The following is a 22,789-nucleotide window of genomic DNA, read 5'->3' as shown; positions in this document are numbered from 1 at the left end:
TCAGTCCTCAAAATCTCTCATTATATTATCCAACAGGATTAGAAAAACCTCTGCCTGATACTTTGGAAAGTTCATGATAGATAGTCAGAGAAACCTGGGATCTGTTTAATAAGTATCAGTGGTTCAAGTGTGATTTTTTTGCCACTGAAACGGACTAAGCATCTCCCATCTTAAAGGCAAAAGTCAAGCCAATTTTGTGCATTGTTAAACCATCTGCACATTTAATTCTTCTTTTGATTATTCCCCAAAGAATAAAGTTATATAAATATTATAATTTAAGCAGACATTTGTTTAGAGAACAAAACTATCTGGCTGCAGAATTAAGTGGAATCTAGCTCTGTAGCTCTAGTAATTCTGTTTCTCTTTAATTGTGTTCATCAACCTTTCAACCAGCCAAGGTAGATGTGCAGCAGGTGAACATGATCATGGTTTGAAAGCTTCACCTAATATTTTCTGTTTATCCAACATAGAAGAGTTATGGGGTTTAATAGAGCCGGAAAGTACTGCAAGAGCCATCTAGAGCAGTGGTTCTCAACCTGTGGGTCCCCAGCTGTTTTGGCCTACAACTTCCAGAAATCCCAGCCAGCTTACCAGCTGTTAGGATTTCTGGGAGTTGAAGGCCAAAACATGTGGGGACCCACAGGTTGAGAACCACTGATCTAGTCCAACTCCCTACCATGTAGATATGTATGTACAATTAAAGACCTCCAGAAAGATGGCCACCCAATTTCTGTTTTAAGACCTACAAGGAAAGAGAGTTCACCACACTCTGAGGCAGTACGAATAATAGCTCTTAGATTTAGTGGGTTCTTTTTGACATTCAGACAGAATCTCTTTTGTCATTTGAATTTGTTGGTTTATGTCCTGGTCTTTGGAGCAACAAAAAACAAGCTTGTGCCATCTTGTACTTGACCTCTCTTCACATATTTAAAGGTGACTATTCCAACACTTGTAATCTCTTCTCCAAGCTATATATATCCAGCTCCCTAAACCATTCTTCCTGAGGCTTTGCTTCCAGGCCTTCTACTTTCTGGGCTTTGGCTTCCAGATCATTACCCCCTCTAATAAGACCAGAATGGTATTTTGCTTTTCTATGATTTGCACTACAAGATAGATCTCTATCATCTATTTCATTTCTATCTTTATGAATTCTAGCTCACTAAATTTCCAGAATTGCCCTGTAAATTCAAGATACCTTGCACAATATTTTGGACTTGGGTGCTTATTTATTTATCGTATCAGAAGCAAATTGAGGGTACGGTTGTAATGTATCTTAAAACACAAACAAAGTTTTAAAAATGCCATTATACTAAATGTCCTTTGACCATAGCTGGCCACTTTGAGTGCCTCTGGTGTTGCTTTAAGAAGGTCCTCCATTGTGCATGTGGCAGGGCCCAGACTGCATTGTAATAGGCTCTTTTGCACACTCGCATGTTGTGGACTCCACTTTGTAGCCCCATTTCTTAAGGTTGGCTCTGCATCTCGTGATGCCAGAGCACAGTCTGTTCAGTGCCTTCCAAGTCACCCAGTCTTTTGTGTGCCCAGGAGGGAATCTCTCATTTTGTATCAACCATGGATTGAAGTTGCGGGTTTTAGCCTCCCACTTTTGGACTCTTGCTTGCTGAGGTGTTCCTTTGAGTATCTTTGTAGATCTTAGAAAGATATTTCTTGATTTAAGGCAATGGCGAGCTGTTATCCGAACAGGGGATGGGCCAGAGAGGTCACTGCCTTAGATGCTGATTACAAAGCATGTATATGGTATTCCTATTGTGATGTGAATACATTTGTATTGTTTCATGCTTGTATCCTTAAAGACAACCCCCTCCCTCCAACGTAATGTGGTGCATACACTCTCTAATAATAATGATTCATATTATTTTCGCCAAGGAAAAAATTACTTCCCTGCCACCTCTTCTGAAAATTTGTCCACTTAATAAGAAAGGGTTAAGTTCCAAATCTTGATATATTCAAAGTGCTGTGCTTTCCCAGTGAACTAAGCTGAATTAGGCTTTCCAAGATAATATGTTCAGGATAAAGCTTTAGATCTTTCTCCCCGGTCCCTAGCAAACCTGGCCAAGATTATTTATTTGGACTTCAACTCTCAGAATCCCGCACTGGTACAACTCATGATCATGTTGACTGTGGGATTTTGGGACTTCTAGTCTAAACAAGAACCTATTCCTCACCTACCATTCCTTCCTGTATTTCCCATAAATGAAGAACAGATGACGTGAGAGAGGTTGAGCTATATAACATATTTGGGATTTTCCCTCAGGTATATCATAACCATTCATACATATTTGCAGTTAAACAAATAAGCATTTGAACATTAACATTTCCCATTAAAATAGTCTGCATTTTAATTTCCTTCTCCTCTAAGACCATCATCTTGACTAAAGAGAATAAAGGATTTTATCAGTCTTCTTGTTGGTGAGGTGAGCAACTCAGAGCTTAACATATTCTCTCAGAAGCGTTTCCAGTTTATGACTGAGCAGAACATTGCCTTTCACCTTCACTTTGCCAACCAGGAAAGCCTTCTGTGGCTTCATCTTACCCAGAGCAAGCTCCATGAAGTCATGGTCAGAGAGAACAAACACAGTGTTGGCAGGCTTGCGAGATGCTCCTTGGTAGACCTCACCAGAGCCTGTCTTCAGATCTAGAGTCCACTGTGCCACTATTGTCTCTCCACATACAATGTCCCACTGGAAGACAGCATTCATCTTTTTGACAAGTTGACTGCCAACTTCCTTGATACGGCGACCAAGTTCTTCAAATATTAGGTCACTCTGGAGTCCAGCGGCTTTTGTAGAAGGATTTTTAGAAGCAGACGTGAGTGTCACATACAAATCTGAGTCCCCTTCCTCACGCATGTTGATCTTTGTCTGAAGACAATCTTTCTTTTTTCTTTTCCACATCTTCATCTGTAGATTTTGGAAAATTATGTACAGCAGGGGAAGTTTGTATTTTCCAGATTTATCTCCCTGTGGATGCTCTAGCTTGTATGTCTTGCTTAAGTGTTTTGGTTTCACAAACTGTTTACAGTTGTCAAATCATTGTTGGATGGGCACATTGTGAAATCAGAGGTGACAGCCAGTTAGCATCAACTTTTGGGTAATTTGCATACTGTATTCTCATTGGTGAATATACTCTACAGTACTGTTTGAGATTTCATAAATTTAAATATGCTGTATCACACTTTACATTTACTTAAAAAATAAAAAATAGAGCTCCTGACTGTGGTATTCCATTATACAGTTTTCTGCTTGAAGATCTTATCCCATTCCTTCATAGCGGCCCTTGCAAGTGTTTGACTTCACTTTGATTAATGAGTGAGTCAAGGTACAGAAAATCTTTTAAGGATTTCAGTGTCTTTCTCACCCACTTAAAGTTATATGAATCTTCTGTGGTCATTACTTTTGTTTCCTTAGTCTTCAGCTCTCACTCTGGTTGTTTGCAGAAGCTGGACAGGGAAGAAAGCTATCTGGGGAAAAACTCTGCTTAATTTAAATGTGATGATGGGAAAGTGTTTAATGGACTGGTAAAAAGACAAATAAATGGATGAAAGAAGAAATTGAGCCTGACTAAACTGAGGCTGTAATATATTGGACACATCATGAGTTAACGTGAATACAATAGTGCTTGGTAAAGTTGAAGGCAATAAGAGAAGAGGACAGCATTACAGATGGATGGATCCCAGCAAAGAAACCAAGGTTCTGGGTATGCTAGAACCTTAGTCAAAGTCATTCATAGTCAAAGGCTGAAGCCAACTTGATGGCACCGGACAACATAACTCTGATTTGTTAGCTTCCAGTTAAATAATTACTGTATAAAGCTATGGGTTAGGATTAGAGTTATTTTATTTCTTTACAGTATTTATATTCCGCTCTTCTCACCCTGCAGGGGACTCAGGGCGGATCACAGACCACATCTACGGCAAACATTAAATGCTGATTATACAATGACAAGACAGACAACAGATAGAGGTATATAGTATAGGCTTTTCAATATATTTCAGCATCTTTGGAGACTGTACTTGGTTCCACCCACAGGAGGGTGCTGTCGCTCTATGTCCTTTCTGAAGAGCTGTCTTTGTTCATAAACTTCCTCCTTTTTTCTGATCAAAACGCTGTGCCTAAAATACCTCCCCGCTTTAATGAGGTTCTTATTTATCTGCTCACATTTATTTTCGAACTGCTAGGTTGGCAGAAGTTGGGCTAAAGATCAGGTGCTCACCCTGACCCAGGCTTCAAACTGTCAACTTTCCAGTTGGCAAGATTTATTGCAGCTTGGAGATTAACCTGCTGTGCTAAAGCCCGGCCCATGTGCTAAAGCCCGGCCCTTCCACTCCTAAATTCCTAAATTCCTCCCAGAAGGAATCAGATATGAGTTCCCAGACATTGGTTTGCTCTAAATGGAGTGCCTGGTGTGTGAGAATGAAAGTATTGCTATGTGCTGAGCTCAGTGAGGCTCAATTCATACTGTGGCACTCACACAGTTAAAAAGTACCTTTGCGTTAAAGAAATACTTCATGAATGCACGGCTGGGAGAGCTGTATTTACATAGTTGAGTGTTGCAATAAGGCAGGACTGGCAACTCAAAGGAACCACCTGTGTACACTAGTGGTTCCCAATCTTTTTTTTGACCAGGGACCACTTTGACCAGGAACTACTCTCCAACATTAGAACCAAAAAAAGTTATGAATCAGTTTTTGGTCAACTTTACATTCAATTTGGTTATTTGGGGGGTGCTGATTCAGAAAATTGCATTGGACAGACCACATCAGCTCAGAACATATGCCATCCAGTAGTCACCATCTGCTCACCCACGGAAAACCATATTTAATAAGTCTCAACACTATTAAGATGGCTTCGTGAAACCAGTTGCTCATGTTGCAATGGTGTAGTAATGGTGAGGCTGTGGACTATATTTTAGTTCTTGTGGACCACTGGTGATCCACAAACCACAGGTTGGGAACCACTGGTGTAGACCTTAAGGTTTCCTGAATTCTGCTCACAATGACCAGCTTGACAAAAATGCAACATATGTAAATTTGGACAGAGAAGTATGTATGTGGATTTTTTGCATTCACTGTTCCAAAGGCTCCATCCACAAACAAGTAAATACCACTCCTGAAAGTATGCTAAGTCACTCTCAGTTTTGGAAAATGGCAGCAACACTGCTCACATAGTCATGAAGATCCCTCAAACAGTCCCCTTACAAGGATTCACTTAGCAGAAGGTGTCGGGCATTATGGCAAAGATTTGTGCTGCTGATATCGGGACTGGCATCCAAGCTGATCTGGGGTTCACTCCTTCCACTGAGGTTTGGAATATGCTGCCACTTCTAAATAATAGCCTAGAAACTGCTGACAGTAATGTAAACAGTGTGTTGGCAAATCTCTGAGCCTGTTTAAAAGAGCTGCTTCAAAAGCAGCTTGCAGAACAGTGCTGAGGGACTATAGTTCTGAAAAAAATCCCAGTCTCATGACTCAACTGCTTTTATGAATTTTAGTCAGTACTTTATATTACTTGCAGACAACAGTAATAAAAAAGAGAATGGACTCCAAGATTTTTTAAAGCGATCACACATTTGATGTGTATAATGAACAAATGTGCAATTGATAGGGACTAGTAGGCCGGGGGAACTTGAAGAGCTGCCCCCATAGTCCCCAAAACCAAAAGTGCAGTGCATCTTATTTAAACAAAATGGCTGAGATCCTGCATTGCAATCACATAATGTAAACCATTGCAGGCAGGACTGAACTTTAGTAATATTGGCTATTTTCTTGCAAATGGCAAAATTATGCAACCAACTGAATGTGCCACTGGAGGCACAACCATTGAGCACCTTAATGAATCCATGGATTGGTCAACTGAATAAGCAAACAAGGCAAGCAGTGGCATCACAAGCGTATTTCTTCCACAAACTTGAACTGAAAGCAGATGTTCCACATCAGACAAAAATACTCAACTGCCTTTGTAATGGAAATTATGCATGAGTAAGACACCAACAGTATTCCGGCCTTTGGATTAAAATATATTCAACCTCGTAGAAGACCTCTTCCCATGTCATGTAGCTGATTGGACCTTTAGCATGTATGACACCCTGTAAAACTACAATGGGGTCTTAAATGGCTTGTTTTTTCGCCTAAGATACTGGAAGTCATGAGACAAAAAATCTGGTTTAAAAACCCCTCAAAGAATAGACTTGCCCTTTGAGCAATACCAAACCGCATATTTGGCAAAGCCCATAACATACAAATGCTTCCGCCAGCTTGTGGAAACTTGACTAGACAAAGCTGAAATTATCCACAGTTTTCCAGAAGAACACAGCTTTTTGCAACCTGCTGCCTCTATTTCTTTACACAACATCTGCTTGGTAAGACCAGATGGCCTTTGTTGGCTCTTACAAAAATGTCACCAACACAGAATGCAAGAGGACTGTTGCTAACTCTCAAGACCAAACAATACGTTAGTAAGGGTGGACAATTGTGGTCCTCCACTGGTTATTGGATTGCAGTTGCTGGAGGGACACAACAGCTGGACGGACACAACTGCCCACTTTTGCATTACACATATTGTGTGTGGCTCTGGTTCTTTTCAATGAGGAAAAATGCTTGCAGAGGGAGAATACTGGAAGATAAGAATTGACAACTGGTAAGAGTGTTTGCTTCAATCCACTCATGCTGCAGCTTTCATCTTGACAGGAAATGCAAGAGGGAAGGGACTGTGAGTGTGTGGTCTATAACTTATCAGTGTGTGGTCTATAACTTGGCTATCTGTGGCCAGCACATGACAGGTTGAATATTCCTCATGGAAGAAATGTGGAAGCTTTTTAGGAAAAGGTGACTGTGCCTTCCTCATAACTAATTTTAATGTTGCTATTTGTTCTAACCAAATCCAATGGATTTCTTGATTAAAAAAATAGGCAATCAACAGAAGAGATATACTCAGATGGCATACTTTATTAGCAAAGTTTTCCCTTTTTTGAAAAAGGTTAAAAGACACATACAAATACACACTTTCCACAGAATAAATACATGGCAGTTCAATGAAACTCACTATGCATGGACGCCCCTTCTCCCCAACCTCCTGAAATTGATTATTTTTCATGAATTGTACAGTCTGACACACAAATACACACACACAATACACAGCCAAAGCACACACAGTTTGTACAGAGCTATAAGAAAAATGAAATCATATTGATGGGATCAAAATATAAGCTTAGTCTTCAAACCTGAAGTGAAAATTGGAGGGAAAAATATTTATCAAAAAGGATCATATGATCCATTACAATAGTGCTGCTTACAACCTGCATAGAAAAACAACCTTCATTATTCAGTCAACAATAGTGGCCCACTTCTTATATTACGCTAGTAGTGTGAGAGCTGTTGCAGCAGTCCTTCCCTGATCACGAAGATAAGACAAGAACCCCATGAGTGGGGAGCCATGAAGAGGTTCCTACCAAATTAGTGGTGTTTGCCTTAAGGAAAGGCAGGGAACAGCTATAGGAGAGGGACACCTTCAACATGCCCCAGTCCTTCACTTATGTCTTGTTGGGGCAGAAAACGGCAACACTGCAGTGATTTCCATCTCACTAGAATAATAGCAGAAAAGGGACCGCATGAAACCAGACAAAAACTGATTATGTTATGGTTATGGCTGCACATACATGTAGTTGTGGTGTTTACTGTGGCATCAGTAATATCTGCATCTATAAAATGGGGACTGGCAAATTTTGAAGAGAAAACGTGTGGCTGCCAGAATGTATCCCATCCACCCCTAGTGGAAAATTATGCTGAATTGTGGAGGCATTCCATTTGTCCCCAAAACAGCACGGGATTATGATCAATCCTCTTCCTCAAAATATGTAGTACAAATGAATGAATCCCAGCCTCCCTCCAGAAAACTGACATGGGCGAGGAGCTGGGTTTACATATGCTTCCATGGTGCTGGGCACTCTTCTACCTCATCCCCTGCTTCCCTCTCTTGCAAGCTGCCAGTGGATTAATTCTTCTTATTGGGGTGAGGGGAAGAGTAAGGGGATTTTTCATGGTGAAAGCATTTGAAGACTCTGCTAAGAACCACCCAGAATGGATGATGGGTCTCCACCCCACATATATGAGACTTAACCATACACATGTGGCAGCCACACTGAAACAATCACAGAAGAAATGATCTAAAACAACATCAAAAAAGTAATCTACCACCTCCACTATAAAGCATATTAGCAATGGAAACAGATAACATTCCTTTGGTTGTTTTTGAATACAGCATGATGCAGACCGTAACTTCTTATTTCTTGATTCCAAGTCTCTTTCTGACTCTTTTTTTTCCATATAGGAACTGGGTGTCATCCACTAATGAGTACAGAAGGTCACCAGCAGCCTCTGTTAAAATAATATGGGATGGGGTAAGAGAACTATTACATGACACAGGGGGGGAAAGCTCACATCAATTCTTTGAAACTGGCATTGGTTTTAATGATGACCTAAATCTCCCTTAAACCAACAGCAACAATAACCAGCATTTTAAATGTTAGTTTAATCTCTGTAAATCATTTGAAATTTCTATGTTCATCTTTCACAATCAGCCCAAGATTTCAGCAGTCTTTGAGGACTTGAGCCACATTTTTTTCTGAGAACACATCAGAAAGAGCCAGATTTATTTCCTCAAGCAGCTTCCACAACAATGAGCATGCACTGCCTTTGAATCTATCATGGTTGAGAATGGTTACTCAAGTTTGTAGAAAAGAATGCTACTGGAACATGGCCATACAACCCAAAAAAAAAAAAAAAACTCACAGCAACCCAGTGATTCCAGCCATTAAAGTAGGGGTCCTCAAAGTTTTTAAGCAGAGGGTCAGGTCACAGTCCCTCAAACTATTGGAGGACCGGATATTATTTGGAAAAAAATATGAATGAATTCCAATGCACACTGCACATATCTTATTTGTAGTACAAAAACACTTAAAAAAAACAATACAATAATTAAAATGAAGAACAATTTTAACAAATATGAACTTATTAGTATTTCAATGGGAAGTGTGGGCCTGCTTTTGGCTGATGAGATAGGATTGTTGTTGTTGTGTGCTTTCAAGTCATTTTAGATTTAGGTTCACCCTGAGCAAGGGCCGGGTATATGACCTTTGAGGGTCGTATCTGGCCCTCGGGCCTTAGTATGAGGACCCCTGCATTAAAGCCTTCAAAAAATAATTTTGCATTCCTATCCCTGAAAACCTATTCTCTAAAATATATGGATTATGACTGAAGTGATGCTCCTAGAATCTCTATATTTTCAAGTTTTTACTCAATATTTCTATTGGGAATGGCAAGCCTTCTCTACAAGCAGCAACTGGCCTTTTCTTAAAAAACCTCCTGAATCAGATTTAAGATGGCTGTACTCTTCACTTACTGAAAGCTTTGCTGCACACAAAGGAGCTTTCCTTTCCCCAAGTCAACATGTTTAGGATTGTACTGTTCATGTTAGTTTGATTTTCACAGCAACATAAGCATACATGATCTAACACAAAGTTTCAGAAATAAAATCCCTGCCTCCTAGCAATGTACAGCCTAAATTGAACAAAGAGGAAGTAAACAGAGAGCTAGGAGTGGCTGTCAAAGAGTAATAGGGTTCAAATTTTGGTTACAATTGGGAATGATGCATAAGGAATTAGGCCTTACACAAATTAAAGAAATGAGGAGAGATTGAAGGAAGTAGAAGACCTGGTAGCACATATATGTTCTGGGAGGGGTATCCTGGGCAGTGGAGACAGTAAGGACAAAAAGATAGAAAACACCTTGACAGTGGTACAATTTGAAGAGTAGGAATCACTTTTGACATGAGAAACGAAAGTCAATATGGATAAGGAAAAAAGAAAATGGGAAAACAAATGTGCATGTGACAAGAGAAGTGATGGCAGCCCGTAAAAGATATGAAAAAGAGAATCACATACTTTGAGACAAAAGCAAGCAGAGAGATTTTGGATAAAAAAAATGACTGACATCTCTCAGGGGAAGGAGGCTGCCAAAAGTCAAGGTTTGAGATGAACAGAGCATGAATTAGTCAAGATGACGGAGATAGTACAGGGAGAAATAGATGACTTTAACAAAGGACTGAATGTAGAAAGCAGAATGAGGAAGTCTCATGTAAAGCAAAGGCTATATGCCTGGTTAGCATAGTGAATGGTTATGCTATCAGTGTACAAAAAGAGGAAAGCTTGGATGAGAAAATTGATCTTGAATATGATTGCCCTATAGACTCATGTATTAATAATCTAGAAATGTACGGCATAAAATCAGTCCCAAAAACCTGAGTCAACTTACTCACAAATCAATGTGAATACTGTATCTCTAATAAAAAAGAAACTGTCACCTTCTCTGAATCGAGTGGAGAAAGGCAAGAGAATAAACACGATACAGACTATTAATCTATTTTCGTGTTCATCCCAGGAAAGAGTACAGAAAAAGAACAGCAGAGGAGCAAGATCAGAATCCTGGGGGACCCAAGAAAGAAAAGTGATTATATCCCTTTAGAAAAGGAACAATCTGACAAGAAAGGGAAAAACTGGAAACCTAAAGCAAGAAGCAACTGAATCAAATGCAGAAGATATCAGGGTGGATGTCACAAAAGCAATCTTTGTAATATAGTTAAGAGAAGACCATCCATGATGGTAAGATTGCGTTATTTTGTTATATTGCACTTGGAGTGCCTTGTAAGCCGCCCCAAGTCCCTTTTGGGAGATGGTGGTGGGATATAAATAAAATGTATTATTATTGTTATTATTATTATTAATTAGACAATAGCAACTAATTTGAATTAAAAAATGGATCCGAAAGACTAAAACTCAAGATGATGGGAAATATGCATTACAGACTCTTCCAAAGGTTCTTTAAAAAAAGAAAGGGGGATTCTAGGGCATGCTTTCATTGATTAGTTAAGATGGCAGGGAGGGACAGTCCGATGACACAAAGACAATTGATGGATAACAGAAGAGGAAATGGTAACCAGAACTGAGTTTCTATCCAGTTGGGATCAAAGAGCATGTGGAACAGTTAGAAGACATCACTAGAGTGATCACAGAGAAACGAACGAACAAACGAAAAAAAGAAAGAAAGAAAGAAAGAAAGAAAGAAAGAAAGAAAGAAAGAAAGAAAGGCAGACAGAAAGATTGAGAGAGGTGGGGAGGGATGTGGGAAGGAATTTAGAAAACTGTAGTAGATAACTCCAGTTTCAGGCACCACATACATAATTGAAGCTTGTCAAACCTCAAAAAACTGAGTGGGGACTCTGTATAGTCTGCCATTATTTTTTTCACCTGACAAATAATTGTTGCAGCTCCTTTTTTTACTCAAGATATAAATCTTTTTCAGTATTCAAGTTTTAAAAGCTTGTCTCAAAGCCACCCCCTCTTAATAACAATGAGCCAGGAGAAACAAAATATGCGCTTGTGGCTGCTCAGTTCCTGCACTGAAAAAAAAAACAATTACCAACCTTGGATACAGAGTTCCCAAACAGCTACCACCTTAGTTTGAACTTTCCCTTTTTGGGGAAGGTTGCTGAATGAGGAGTAGCCAGTCTACATCAAGCACACCTGGATTCTATCAGCTTTTTGGACTCCTGCCAGCCTGGCTTATTGCCTGGGCATGGCACAAAATTTTGCTTGTGGCTTTGGTCAACCATCTCCACCTAGAGACAGACTGGAATAAGTACAGCCTAAAAGATGCTGTTAGTGCTTTACATGTCCACTAAAACCACTGTGTACAACAGAATTGTAATTTGACTGTTCTGTAGGATCACACTATTCTCCTCATGGCTTGTATGGCAGTCCCTGGTAGTAGTAATGACTGCCAGTGCCTAGCATTTTTACTCTCTACCAGAAGAAAAGTTTTATGCAAAGTCCTATCCTGATACACTTCTTTCTCACCTCTTTCAATTTGGAGTCCTCATTTCTTTTGTGGGTGACATATTCCTGTTATTCTAACCACAACTCCAGAATGGCCAGAGGAGTAACAGAAGCCCCCTTTTGATAGAACTGCTGGCATTAAAGCAGTGGTTCTCAACCTTCCTAATGCCTCGACTCCTTAATACAGTTCCTCATGTTGTGGTGACCCCCAACCATAAAATTATTTTCGTTGCTACTTTATAACTGTAATTTTGCTACGGTTATGAATCATAATGTAAATATCCAATATGCAAGATGTATTTTCTTTCACTGGACGGAATTTGGCACAAATATTTGATTTGCATATTTTTATATTTGATTGGATATAAAAATATCCAAAATAAAAGAGTTTGAATTTCATAGTTGTCATATTTAATCCTGGTCATATTTTTCAATATAACATCACAAACTGCACACCCTCAAATTCTTTATGCCATGTAAATACTGAACATGCAAGATGCGATCTGCTTTTGTTTTTTTCTGAAAATAAAAATAGATCTCATTTACAGACTGAAAAGATGGATGGTGAATTTTTAAAGGTTTGTAGACGACTGATTTAATCTAGTATGCTGTTTCCAAAAGTAGACAAGTACACACTTCCAGTTGGCTGTTTCCCAACAGGGATTCAGAACAGGATAGCTCTATTTAGTTATCGAAGTCAAAACATAGATACTAATAAATCCATCATAGAGTAATCTGTGCCACCATTTTTAAAGTCATCTAAGTGAGTGGCTATCGCTATATCCTGTAGCAACAAAATCCATAAACCAATGATACCTTCTATGAAGTATTTTATTTTGTTTATCTTGAATCTTATGCTGAAGGAGCTATTGAACCGGCATTACAATGGATGGCCTATCTAATCATAGCTCCACTTTGAATTCATGACTTTAGAAGGACAAACTGGATTTACATAGAGGTATTAGTGGTATTTATAAATGTCATCCATTTCATCTCTGCCACTCGTAAAATCTACCGTAATTAACACTTTAAGAAGGGTATACTGTATATGGATTTCAGCATAGTATTATTTATTTTGGCCCCTGAGGGCTCTCCGTTCAACAGTTTCAGTAACCTTCTCTCCTTTCCTACATTACCAAATGAGTGCCTTCTTTTCCTCATCCCCTTGTTTCAAATTTTAGGGTCTTACTAATGATGGCTTAAAATAAATTCTCTGGATTCATTATACTTCCATTGCCCAGCATGATAGGTTTTAAGGCCTCCCAGTCAGGAGGTGAGGAAGCCAAAGCAATTTGCAAAATGAACACATGGAAAGCAGCTGGACTGAATGGCTTCCCTACAGATTTTTATGAAACCATCACTGAACTCCATTACAAAGATTGTGCAAAACATTCAGTGAGTCATTTCAAGAGGGCAGCCTCACCCCTGGAACAACCAAAAATAGTCTCAGGCCACACAGCTAAGTCAGAAGGAACGACCTGTCAGATTGCTCCATCATGCGGCCAAATCACTATTCTACCCACAAGAATGTTAATTGATTCTATGATTCTTCCTAGGTGAAAAAGAAGGGATTCAGCATTCCAATAGGACAATTAGCTGCCAACTATTGTAATGTATACACTACTGATTAGAGCTAGGGGGTAAATTCTGCTTTAGACCTCATGCTTTGATATATATTCATGCCTAAAATGACCTCATGTACAAATTCAAGGTTAGGTTTTGGGGCCAAAATAATGAATATGACCATGGATAAACTGAAGGTCATTCTGTGGAGAGTAGAAAGTACTAATGCGGCCATAAGCAGAGCCATGGTAGAGAGAGTAGAAAGGGGTTTGTTCTTCTTTTAGATTCTCCTGGGACAGACTAGGCTCTTGTCTTTTGTCACTCTTTCAGAAAAGAGAATATTTCCTGTGGATAAGTTAAATCCAGTGATCTGGGGTTGCTCTTTTGATTAAAAATTCTAGATGTATACATGACTATATCGAGTATTTATATTAAAGGGGAAAATATAGAAAAGCATAAGGCCAACATACTTCATATACACTGTGGCTTGGTTTAGATAACTCCACCATAAAGATGAGAAGTTACATGTGGTTTTTCTTCTCTTCCATATGTGGCTTCCCTGCTTAGTCACAAAGGGCTGTGATATCATTTTCATGGTCACCCCAAATAAAATCCTTAAGACTGGAAGAGAATCGAGCAAAGCTTGAAAAATTCCAATACAAATGCCTTTCAAAATACCCTTCAAAAGGTAACTAGACAGTGTTGCTTATTTCCTTACTTTCTGGATCATCCAGCCCTCTCAAGAACAAGGCAAAATATCTAAATAAATTATATTTGCTAAACTCAATGTTCAGGGTATGTGAATTCATGAGTGTTTAGAGTGGTTCAGGATAAAAAAGGAATGGCACAGAGGAAGAAATGTGATAACAAGCTCTACAACAATATGATGGTGAAAAAGCAAAAAAGAGGTTTAAGCATAGATGAGGAAGTGAAAGGTAAACTATTAAAATGAATGAAAGGTTCAAGAAGATGTGCAAACTGACGGGGAGACAAGGGCTTAAGTGAAAGGATTTAGGGTTTTGGAATGCCTGTATTTGCATGTGAGTACATAATGAGGTATCAGAGATAAGACTCAAGTCTAAACATGTCATTCATTTATGTTTTATATATACCTCACACACATAGCCTGAAGGTAATTTTATATACAATATGTGCAACATCTGTGAACACTGAGCCATCAGAAAGGAAAGCCATCACTATCTCAGCCAACGATGTGGACAATTTTAGATTTTGGATTCCAAAATTTTGGATAAGCAATGCTCAACCTGTATCAGCAATGTGTATGAAAGATGAGCAAAGATACACTAAACTGATGGAAAGAAAACATACAGGATGAAGGAATGACAAGACTACATATGGAAGATTTTAGTCTTATGTGGACTGTCTGCCACTACCTCTAACACACACACATAAATGTTTTTAATGGCACAAAGCAACAGTAACACACTCTGGTTCTTTTAAGACATTCAGCATATCTGTTCTATATTTCTCTGATGATATGGTTTTGTTTGCAAATGTAAGAAGCTCTTTTGTGGGTCAGAGGATGGCTCATTTAGTCAGGCATTGTGATGTAACGTGGTGACCATATAATGTTCTAAGTGGAAACAGAGAATCCAGAAAATTGCAAAAAATGGCAACATGGATTTGCATATGAAAGCAGACTAGCTGGTAAAAGCAGAAAGGTGAGGAATGATGGAAAACAGTGACACAGCTGAGAAATAATTGGGGGAGATAGGAAAGAAAAAGAGTAAGCAGGGTAAGGAATTGTTTTATATTTACTGGGAATGAAAGCAGATGACAGTATAGTGGAGATTTGTAATCAGGAACTGTATAAGAATATGTTATGTAAAGAACTTGAAGATTGCCCTACTATTTATTATACATCATTATTAAATGTCTGTGTAGGAATGGAGGTTAAGAATCATATGTAATATGACCTCCTTATCCATAGATTTGATAGCTTCACTTACCCATGTTTCAAAAAAAAAAAAACATTCCTCCTGAAACTGTTTGTGAGCCTCTCTAGATCCTCCAGAACATTCTAGCCCAAATATATTTGAAACATTAGCTTCGCTATTATCCTGTTTAAGTTATCTTTAGGTATGTGTATCTTGGAAAATACATTGTCCCATGGGTATGGGATACTGTACAGTACGTATACTAATATATTATCTGCACTACAGTATTTGTTTTTATCAGATAATTTCTGCTCATTACCCATTAGAACATGTGTATGTATCTCAATCATGTAAATTAACTCAATACTTTTTATATACTTATATTTCTTATGTTCTCATATTTGAGCCACAAGAAGAGGTAGGCAAGAAATCACAATAACAACAACAATAATAGTTGTTGTTATTATTATTATTATTATTATTAACAATAACAATAAGTGGAGAAATGTGGGGATCCTGTTGACAATGTTCTCTCAAAGGAAAAAGTTTGAAGGTGGTTGCCCATTGGTGGAAAGAGACTCAGTGACTATTCCTGAAGGGAAACTGAGTAAGTTGTAAGATTAGTAATTACAGGGTCAGAGTAAGACTATCTCTGAGCTCAGCAATTTTCAAATTCTAAATAGTCCACCAGTCACCTAATCCATTTGCTTGGCTTCCCCAGTTTAGACAAGTCAATCAACATACAGATAAGCATTTTAACAACAGAAGGTGGTACAAATTGGTGCTTTGTGAATTCCATTTCATTTTGTACTGAAGCATGATCAGATTGTGCCCTGGCTATGAATTAGAAAGAAAAGCCCATACCTGAACTTGCTTTTTATAAGCTAAGGCTCCCTTTCTGAAGAAACATCTCCTTCAGCCCCACTACTTGCACTGGGGTCATTTTTACTTCTAGGAACGTTCCTTTCTCTACTTGATTCAGAGGGCACCTTCACTCTTGTCTTCTCTTTTCTCTGTTGCTGTTTCTCAAGTTTTGACAACTGTTGCAAAGAAGAAAAACAGAGATAATTTCATAAATGCACACAAAAGACAGAAGCATAACAACAACACTAAGGTATCGTACAGCAATACACAAAGCATCTAGCCTTTATCCTAATGACTGGCAATTATAGTGATAGATGTCAATATATCTTAGGAAGCTTGTATACTAATTTTCAACTACAAATCATATGTAGCTACCCAATTTTGATGCATGTTACAGTAAATTACAGTTTTGCATTCATCTTAAGGGAAATGTCTTAAATTGCTTGTGGTACTAGGCATAAAAATAATAACAATAATAGTAATATGGAAAAGTAGCGATGGTCAAATGAGAAAGTTAAGAATGTCTAAGTCCTATTGATTGCAGTAGAAACAACGCAAATCCATGTTTAATGATACTGTGCCAATAAATGGGACTGAAGAATACACAGCTTAGGCGGACAGTGTTTAAACACTGCAGTAGTAGTAAAGGAGATACAGATGTATGATACTATAAAACACTTACAGTGTCACAAATTTTGGGCCCAAAGTGTTGTTTAACATATTTAAACACTTCATTTCTCACTTTAGTTGTAAAACAGTGAGCAAAGAAGGTATGCATCTCTGTGAAAGGGTTCAGTAGAGGAAAAACAAAAACTATATTGTGTTTTAGGTTGATTTTAGCCAACCAACTTTTTAATGTGCAGAAGCAGAAGGCAACAAGGATGGCAATATACCCATTTAGTTATGCCTCCATGGGTGCGGGTTAAACCCTTGTGCCAGCAGGACTGCTGACCGAAAGATCGGTGATTCACATTCAGGTAGAGGGATGAGCTCCCATTGGCGGGGACAAGGAGCAGGGCCTTCTCGGTGGTGGTCCCTCACCTGTGGAACTCACTCCCCGGGGAAATTAGGTCATCAACATCCCTCCTTTCCTTTAGAAGGAAATTAAAAACATGGATTTGGGACCAGGCGTTTGAGTAAACTGGCAGACAGATAAAGGACAATGACGACTGATAGGAATGAACAATGTGGAATTTATGGACTCTGAGTTGACGAACGTTGAGCATGGGATTGGTTTTATTGATTGTGATATATAATTGATGGTTTTAACTGTTATAACTGTTTTAATTGCTGTTTATATGTTTATCTGTACTATTGTGTAGGCATCAAATTGTGCCTTTTGCAAGCCGCCCTGAGTCCCCCCTCGGGGGTTGAGAAGGGCGGGGTAGAAATACGCGAAATAAATAAATAAATAAATAAATAAATCTGTTAGCTCCAGCTTCCCATGCAGGGACATGAGAGAAGCCTCCCACACGAAGGTAAAACATCCGGGCATCCCCTGGCCAACGTCCTTGCAGATTGTCAATTCTCTCACACCAGAAGTGACTTGCAGTTTCTCAACATGAAAAAGTTACGCATCACATAACTAAATGGACAACAAAAATATCACAGATTCAAAAGGAAAACAAACATATAAGACCTTCACTGCTCCTTGTGAGGCTTGTTGACTAGTGGGACCCCACTGTATTCATTTCTAAAACCTGTCTCGTCAACTGGGTTACCAAGATGGGGAGGGGAGAGAGAATGTCTAGCTTCTGAGAATTTTTTTTACATCTACTAGTAGCAGGAAAGCAGCAATCCAAGCGGTGATCACAAGGAAGGATTGAGAGCTGATCTCAAACCCATACATTTCATTGGGCAGTGAGTGTAGTTTAAACCTCACAATTCCTGTGCACTGAAGAGTATGTGTGCATGTGTGTGCTGGAAAGGGTTTATATACCTTTGGTTAGAAGAACATATAAAAACAGCAGAAGTGAGCACCACAACCCACAAACCAGGTGATATAAAAGTATAAACTTTTTGAAGTAGGGATCTGAACCCTGAGCTGAATATAAACTGTAGCAGGGAACAAACACAGAGAGCTAAGGAAAAAAAAGAGATACCTTCCTCTTCTGAGCTTATCCTGCTTTTGGATGTCTGAAAACTCCCACACAGTTTGTGTGATAGACAGCTGGCACTCCTGCACACTTTTACCGTGTCAAGAAATTAAAAGTGACTAATGCTCACTTAAATTATTTACTCTAATCATCATACCTTGTAATCAGAAATGTAAATCCTTATTCGAAGCTGAAGCAATTAGCAATGTACACACATCATTAAAACACTGCAATTGTTACTTATTTAGCTATGTACAAGTTTGCAGTGTTTCAAAGGCAACAAGTTCTTGGGCAGTTCTATGATACCATTGCCTCCTCTCATTGGAGCATTCATTTCTAATATGTGGATCCAAAATAGCGCAGCTGGTTTCCTTGTGGACAAATGGGCCACATAAAAGACTTCTATTACAGAATGGACATTAAAAATTAAAATTAATATTCAGTTTCTAGTACAACTATTAAAAGAGTATAGTACATTTATAGCCCATGCAGTCTTTCTAGAATACCAACCCTTCCAACCAACGTTGATCTCCTAAATTCAGTCCCCATAATAATTTTGAAGTGGTTTCAGCTCATATCCTTCCAGGAAGAACTGAAAGTTGTTTTACCCCTTCATTTGTCTTTGAATTGGTGTGTATTTCAGGAAGAAGTAACATGAATATTACTAAAGCATAGGAAGACTGATTATGAAAAACAATTTGGAACAAGACTGCATGAAAAAACAAACACCTCTGAATTTTTTAATGATGTCACAGAGCACATGATTCACACACCAACAGTCACTAAGATAGATCTTAACATGAAGAGTATAAGCTGAACAATAAGATTCAGTGAGGACAAAATGCTTGTTAATGATGGCTTAAAGATTGACTGCACTGCAAATTACTGCCTGCAATTTATTTCCTGCAGGAGATGGAATGTTTATGTACCATTCCCAGGTAGAAGCAAGACAGAATGGTTATTATAACTTATACATCAATGCTTGTATTTATTTATTCTGTATTTGTATACTGCTCTTCTCAGCCCTCGGGCGACTCAGCTTATGACCTGATGCAAAATGGAAACAGATAGGAAGCTCACAACTGTGATATGTCCCTATTTTGATGACTTAAACCAGTGGTTCTCAACCTGTGGATCCCCAGGAGTTTTGGCCTACAACTCCCAGAAATCCCAGCCAGCTTACCAGCTGTTAGGATTTCTGGGAGTTGAAGGCCAAAACATCTGGGGACCCACAGGTTGAGAACCACTGACTTAAACCATGACCAGTTGTAAATTGTGATTAGTACAAACCAAGACTCAGCATGATGTCAGTATCTTGAAAACTAAGACAACTGTAACTAGGAATAGTCTCCAAATTAGAATTGGAAATCAGTTTGGAGACAAGTCCTGATTTGTATTAACTGACTTGGATGCCACAGCACACCAAGAACTGCAGGAGACAGCTGCCATCAAAGAGAAATTGAAAGAGGGAATGAATAAGCTACTGACAAATTCTTAATTTCCAAAGCAATGTTTAGAATGGGGGAAAGAAGTTGCAGTGCACAGGCCAGTAGGCAAAGTCCCAAAGGACTTTTTCCCCTTCCCTTGTGTATGGCCAGGTTCAGCACTCTCCCAAATTTCTCAGGGTTCTACTGGCCACTTTGCTGCACTAAGGATCTTTCTGCACCTCCTTAAACGGATTGGACCACAGCACCTGGTATTTCTCCACTTCTAGTTTTGAAGAATAAAAATGTAATATTTGAATAAAGTGTACGGCTGCTCAAAATAATTCGCTATCTGAAGTGAGCCAGCATATTACTGAAAGCACTTCACGTTACATTTATCCACCTAAATTGATTTAAGGCTTAAGAAGTTGTTTATTGCTATCAGCAAGTAACAAGTATGCTTGGGATGCCCAACTCTCTTTTGACAAGGAACCATTTTCGTTATACACCCACCAATTAAGCAAGAGTGGAATGTATGCTCTGTGTTTGATGTGCTCAACCAAATCTATTGTCGAAGGCTTTCATGGCCGGAAACACTGGGTTGCTGTAAGTTTTTCGGGCTGTAGGGTCATGTTCCAGAAGCATTCTCTCCTGACGTTTCACATACATCTATAGCAGGCATCCTCAGAGGTTGTGAGGTCTGTTGGAAACTAGGAAAATTGGGTTTATTTATCTGTGGATTGTCCAGGGTGGGAGAAATAACTCTTGTCTGTTGGAGGTAGGTGTGAATGTTTCAATTGGTCACCTTGATTGGCATTTAATGGCCTGACAGTTTTCAAGGTGTAGCTTCTTACTGCCTGGGGGAATCCTTTGTTGAGGTGATTAGCTGCCCGTGATTGTTTCTTGTCTGGAGTTCCTCTGTTTTTGAATCCTGTTCTTTATTTACTGTTATGATTGTAGAGTTTTAAATTCTGGTAGCCAGATTTTGTTCATTTTCATGGTTTCTTTCTTTCTGTTGAAATTGTCCACATACTTATGGATTTCAATGGCTTCTCTGTGTAATCTGACATGGTAGTTGTTAGAGTGGTCCAGCATTTTTGTGTTCTCAAATAATATGCTGTGTCCAGGTTGATTCATCAAGTGCTCTGCTATGGCTAACTTCTCTGATTGAAGTAGTCTGCGGTGCCTTTCATGTTCCTTGATTCATGTTTGGGCAATGCTGCGTTTGGTGGTCCCTATGTAGACTTGTCCACAGCTGCATGGTATACGGTAGACTCCTGCAGAGGTGAGAGGATCCCTCTTGTCCTTTGCTGAATGTAACATTTGTTGGATTTTCTTTGTGGGTCTGTAGATGGTTTGCAGGTTGTGTTTCCTCATCAGCTTCCCTATGTGGTCAGTGGTCCCCTTGATTTATGGCAAGAACACTTTTCCTTTGGGTGAATCTTTGTCCTTACTCTTTACTTTACTATTCAACCAAATGTTTTTGTTTTGTTTTGTTTTGTTTTTTTGTTGTATGCAGGCATGCATGCTGTCTATTTTCTCAGAGCTATTGCCTCAGCTTTATCAATCGACCATGCTGCTGTGGCTGCAGTCAGGTACTATGCTTAGTGATGTGTGACTAGCATGCTCTTTCAGACAAGAATATGGTGGGAGAGAAGCCAAGGAGGTCTTGGGGACTGGTGTTTGCTCCTCTCAGCTAATGCCTGAGCAAAGTGACTCCTTTTGACTCATGACAGGGCCAGCCTAGCAGGTATTTGCTTGAGAAGCACAAAGCAGAAAGAAGCAACGTACATTTGAAAGTGCTTCTGTTAAATTATCATCCACTTGTAACACCAATATGTCTGATGAAATATTTAAAATGTATCCCAGCAAGCTATTTGATTTGGCGCCTTGTTGTTTCTACAGAATTAGCATAATCATTGAGCACACAATGAAAAGATGAAGTAGGAACAGTTCTCTAGATATATAATCCACCTAATCCAACAGCTAGGAGTTAATAACAAGAGGCTAATTGCTAAATCCCAAATATAAATAGGAAATGTTCTCTTAAGGAGAATTCAGTAGCCATTGTTATTGCCTTGATTCTGCTGGGCAGACGGAGGCAGGAAAAAGAACCCCAATTTGTACAAAACTGAAATGATCTATATATTCAGACATTCAGAGAGATAAAGCATGAGATGGGGACGGAAAATTAAGTAATATCCAAGTGTTAGTCAGAGTCTAGAAGACAATCATATAATGAGTTAGGAAAGGGTCATTTTGAACTTGTGGCAGTCAGTTGCTTCTCAGCTGGAAGACGTCAAGGACTTACAAAATAATGAAGTATTTCATGGGATGCTAGCAGACAAACAAACAATGATGTGATAGGGATCACATACAAAAGACTGAATGCAATGTAACTGTTTATTTAATGGGAACGAATTTAATTTAGATATTATAGACTATATTAATGAAAGCATAGATAACTTTCTACATTTACTTATTTACACTTAATTTATGTCTGTTGAAAAACAGCACTGGCTTGGCAGTTTCAATATGGAAGGCCCAGTATAGGCTGACATCATTGGTCCCCCTTTCACATGCACAGATGACAGGGCTTGGATTTTAATAATGGCCAGAGTGACTTGCTAATGCCCTCCTAACGCCCTTCTAAGACAAAGGGGGGCCCTATAACATCTGTTTACTATTTGGGTAATGTGATGGATCCTTTCTTCACACCAGCCCTGCAGTGCAAAATCCTTGGGCTTCTGTCACTCATATTGCTCTTCTTCTCCTCAAGATCACTCCCTGGATTGGATACTTAGGGCTCATTATGATCCCTGTGTGGACCATCTATGCATTTGTAAAAAAAAAAAAAAATCAAACCGAAGTTTATTATATACTATTAATATACTATTATATTAATATACTATTATATCATATGTTAACTCTTGAACTATTCATAGGTTCCCAAAATCCTATTACGTTCTTCCACTGACTAACTTTCATATATCTATGACAGCTTTCCTCTGTCTGTATGTCTTTCCCCTATCTGCCT

The 22,789-nt window shown here is 38.9% G+C and overlaps 2 protein-coding genes across 2 annotated transcripts in view; both read right to left on the bottom strand.

Moving 5' to 3' along the window:
- Positions 1-2,444: 2,444 nt before the first annotated feature.
- Positions 2,445-2,870, bottom strand: SCP2D1 (SCP2 sterol binding domain containing 1). Its single transcript, XM_060772670.2, has one exon. The coding sequence runs from the start codon at positions 2,868-2,870 to the stop codon at positions 2,445-2,447; it is 426 nt and encodes a 141-aa protein (XP_060628653.1).
- A 4,074-nt stretch (positions 2,871-6,944) lies between these two features.
- The window catches only part of DTD1 (D-aminoacyl-tRNA deacylase 1), a 30,659-nt gene continuing 14,814 nt past the window's right edge, over positions 6,945-22,789 (bottom strand). The window contains exons 5-6 of the mRNA XM_060774096.2: positions 16,233-16,408; positions 6,945-8,392 (exon numbers count right to left, since the gene is read on the bottom strand). Of these exons, the coding sequence (XP_060630079.1) occupies positions 16,253-16,408 (156 nt within the window). The 3' untranslated portion in view covers positions 6,945-8,392; positions 16,233-16,252. The remainder of the gene's footprint in view (positions 8,393-16,232; positions 16,409-22,789) is intronic.

Source organism: Anolis sagrei, chromosome 4 (assembly GCF_037176765.1).
Source record: "Anolis sagrei isolate rAnoSag1 chromosome 4, rAnoSag1.mat, whole genome shotgun sequence".
Classification (NCBI taxonomy): domain Eukaryota; kingdom Metazoa; phylum Chordata; class Lepidosauria; order Squamata; family Dactyloidae; genus Anolis; species Anolis sagrei.
This window is presented reverse-complemented; position numbering and strand designations above follow the sequence as displayed.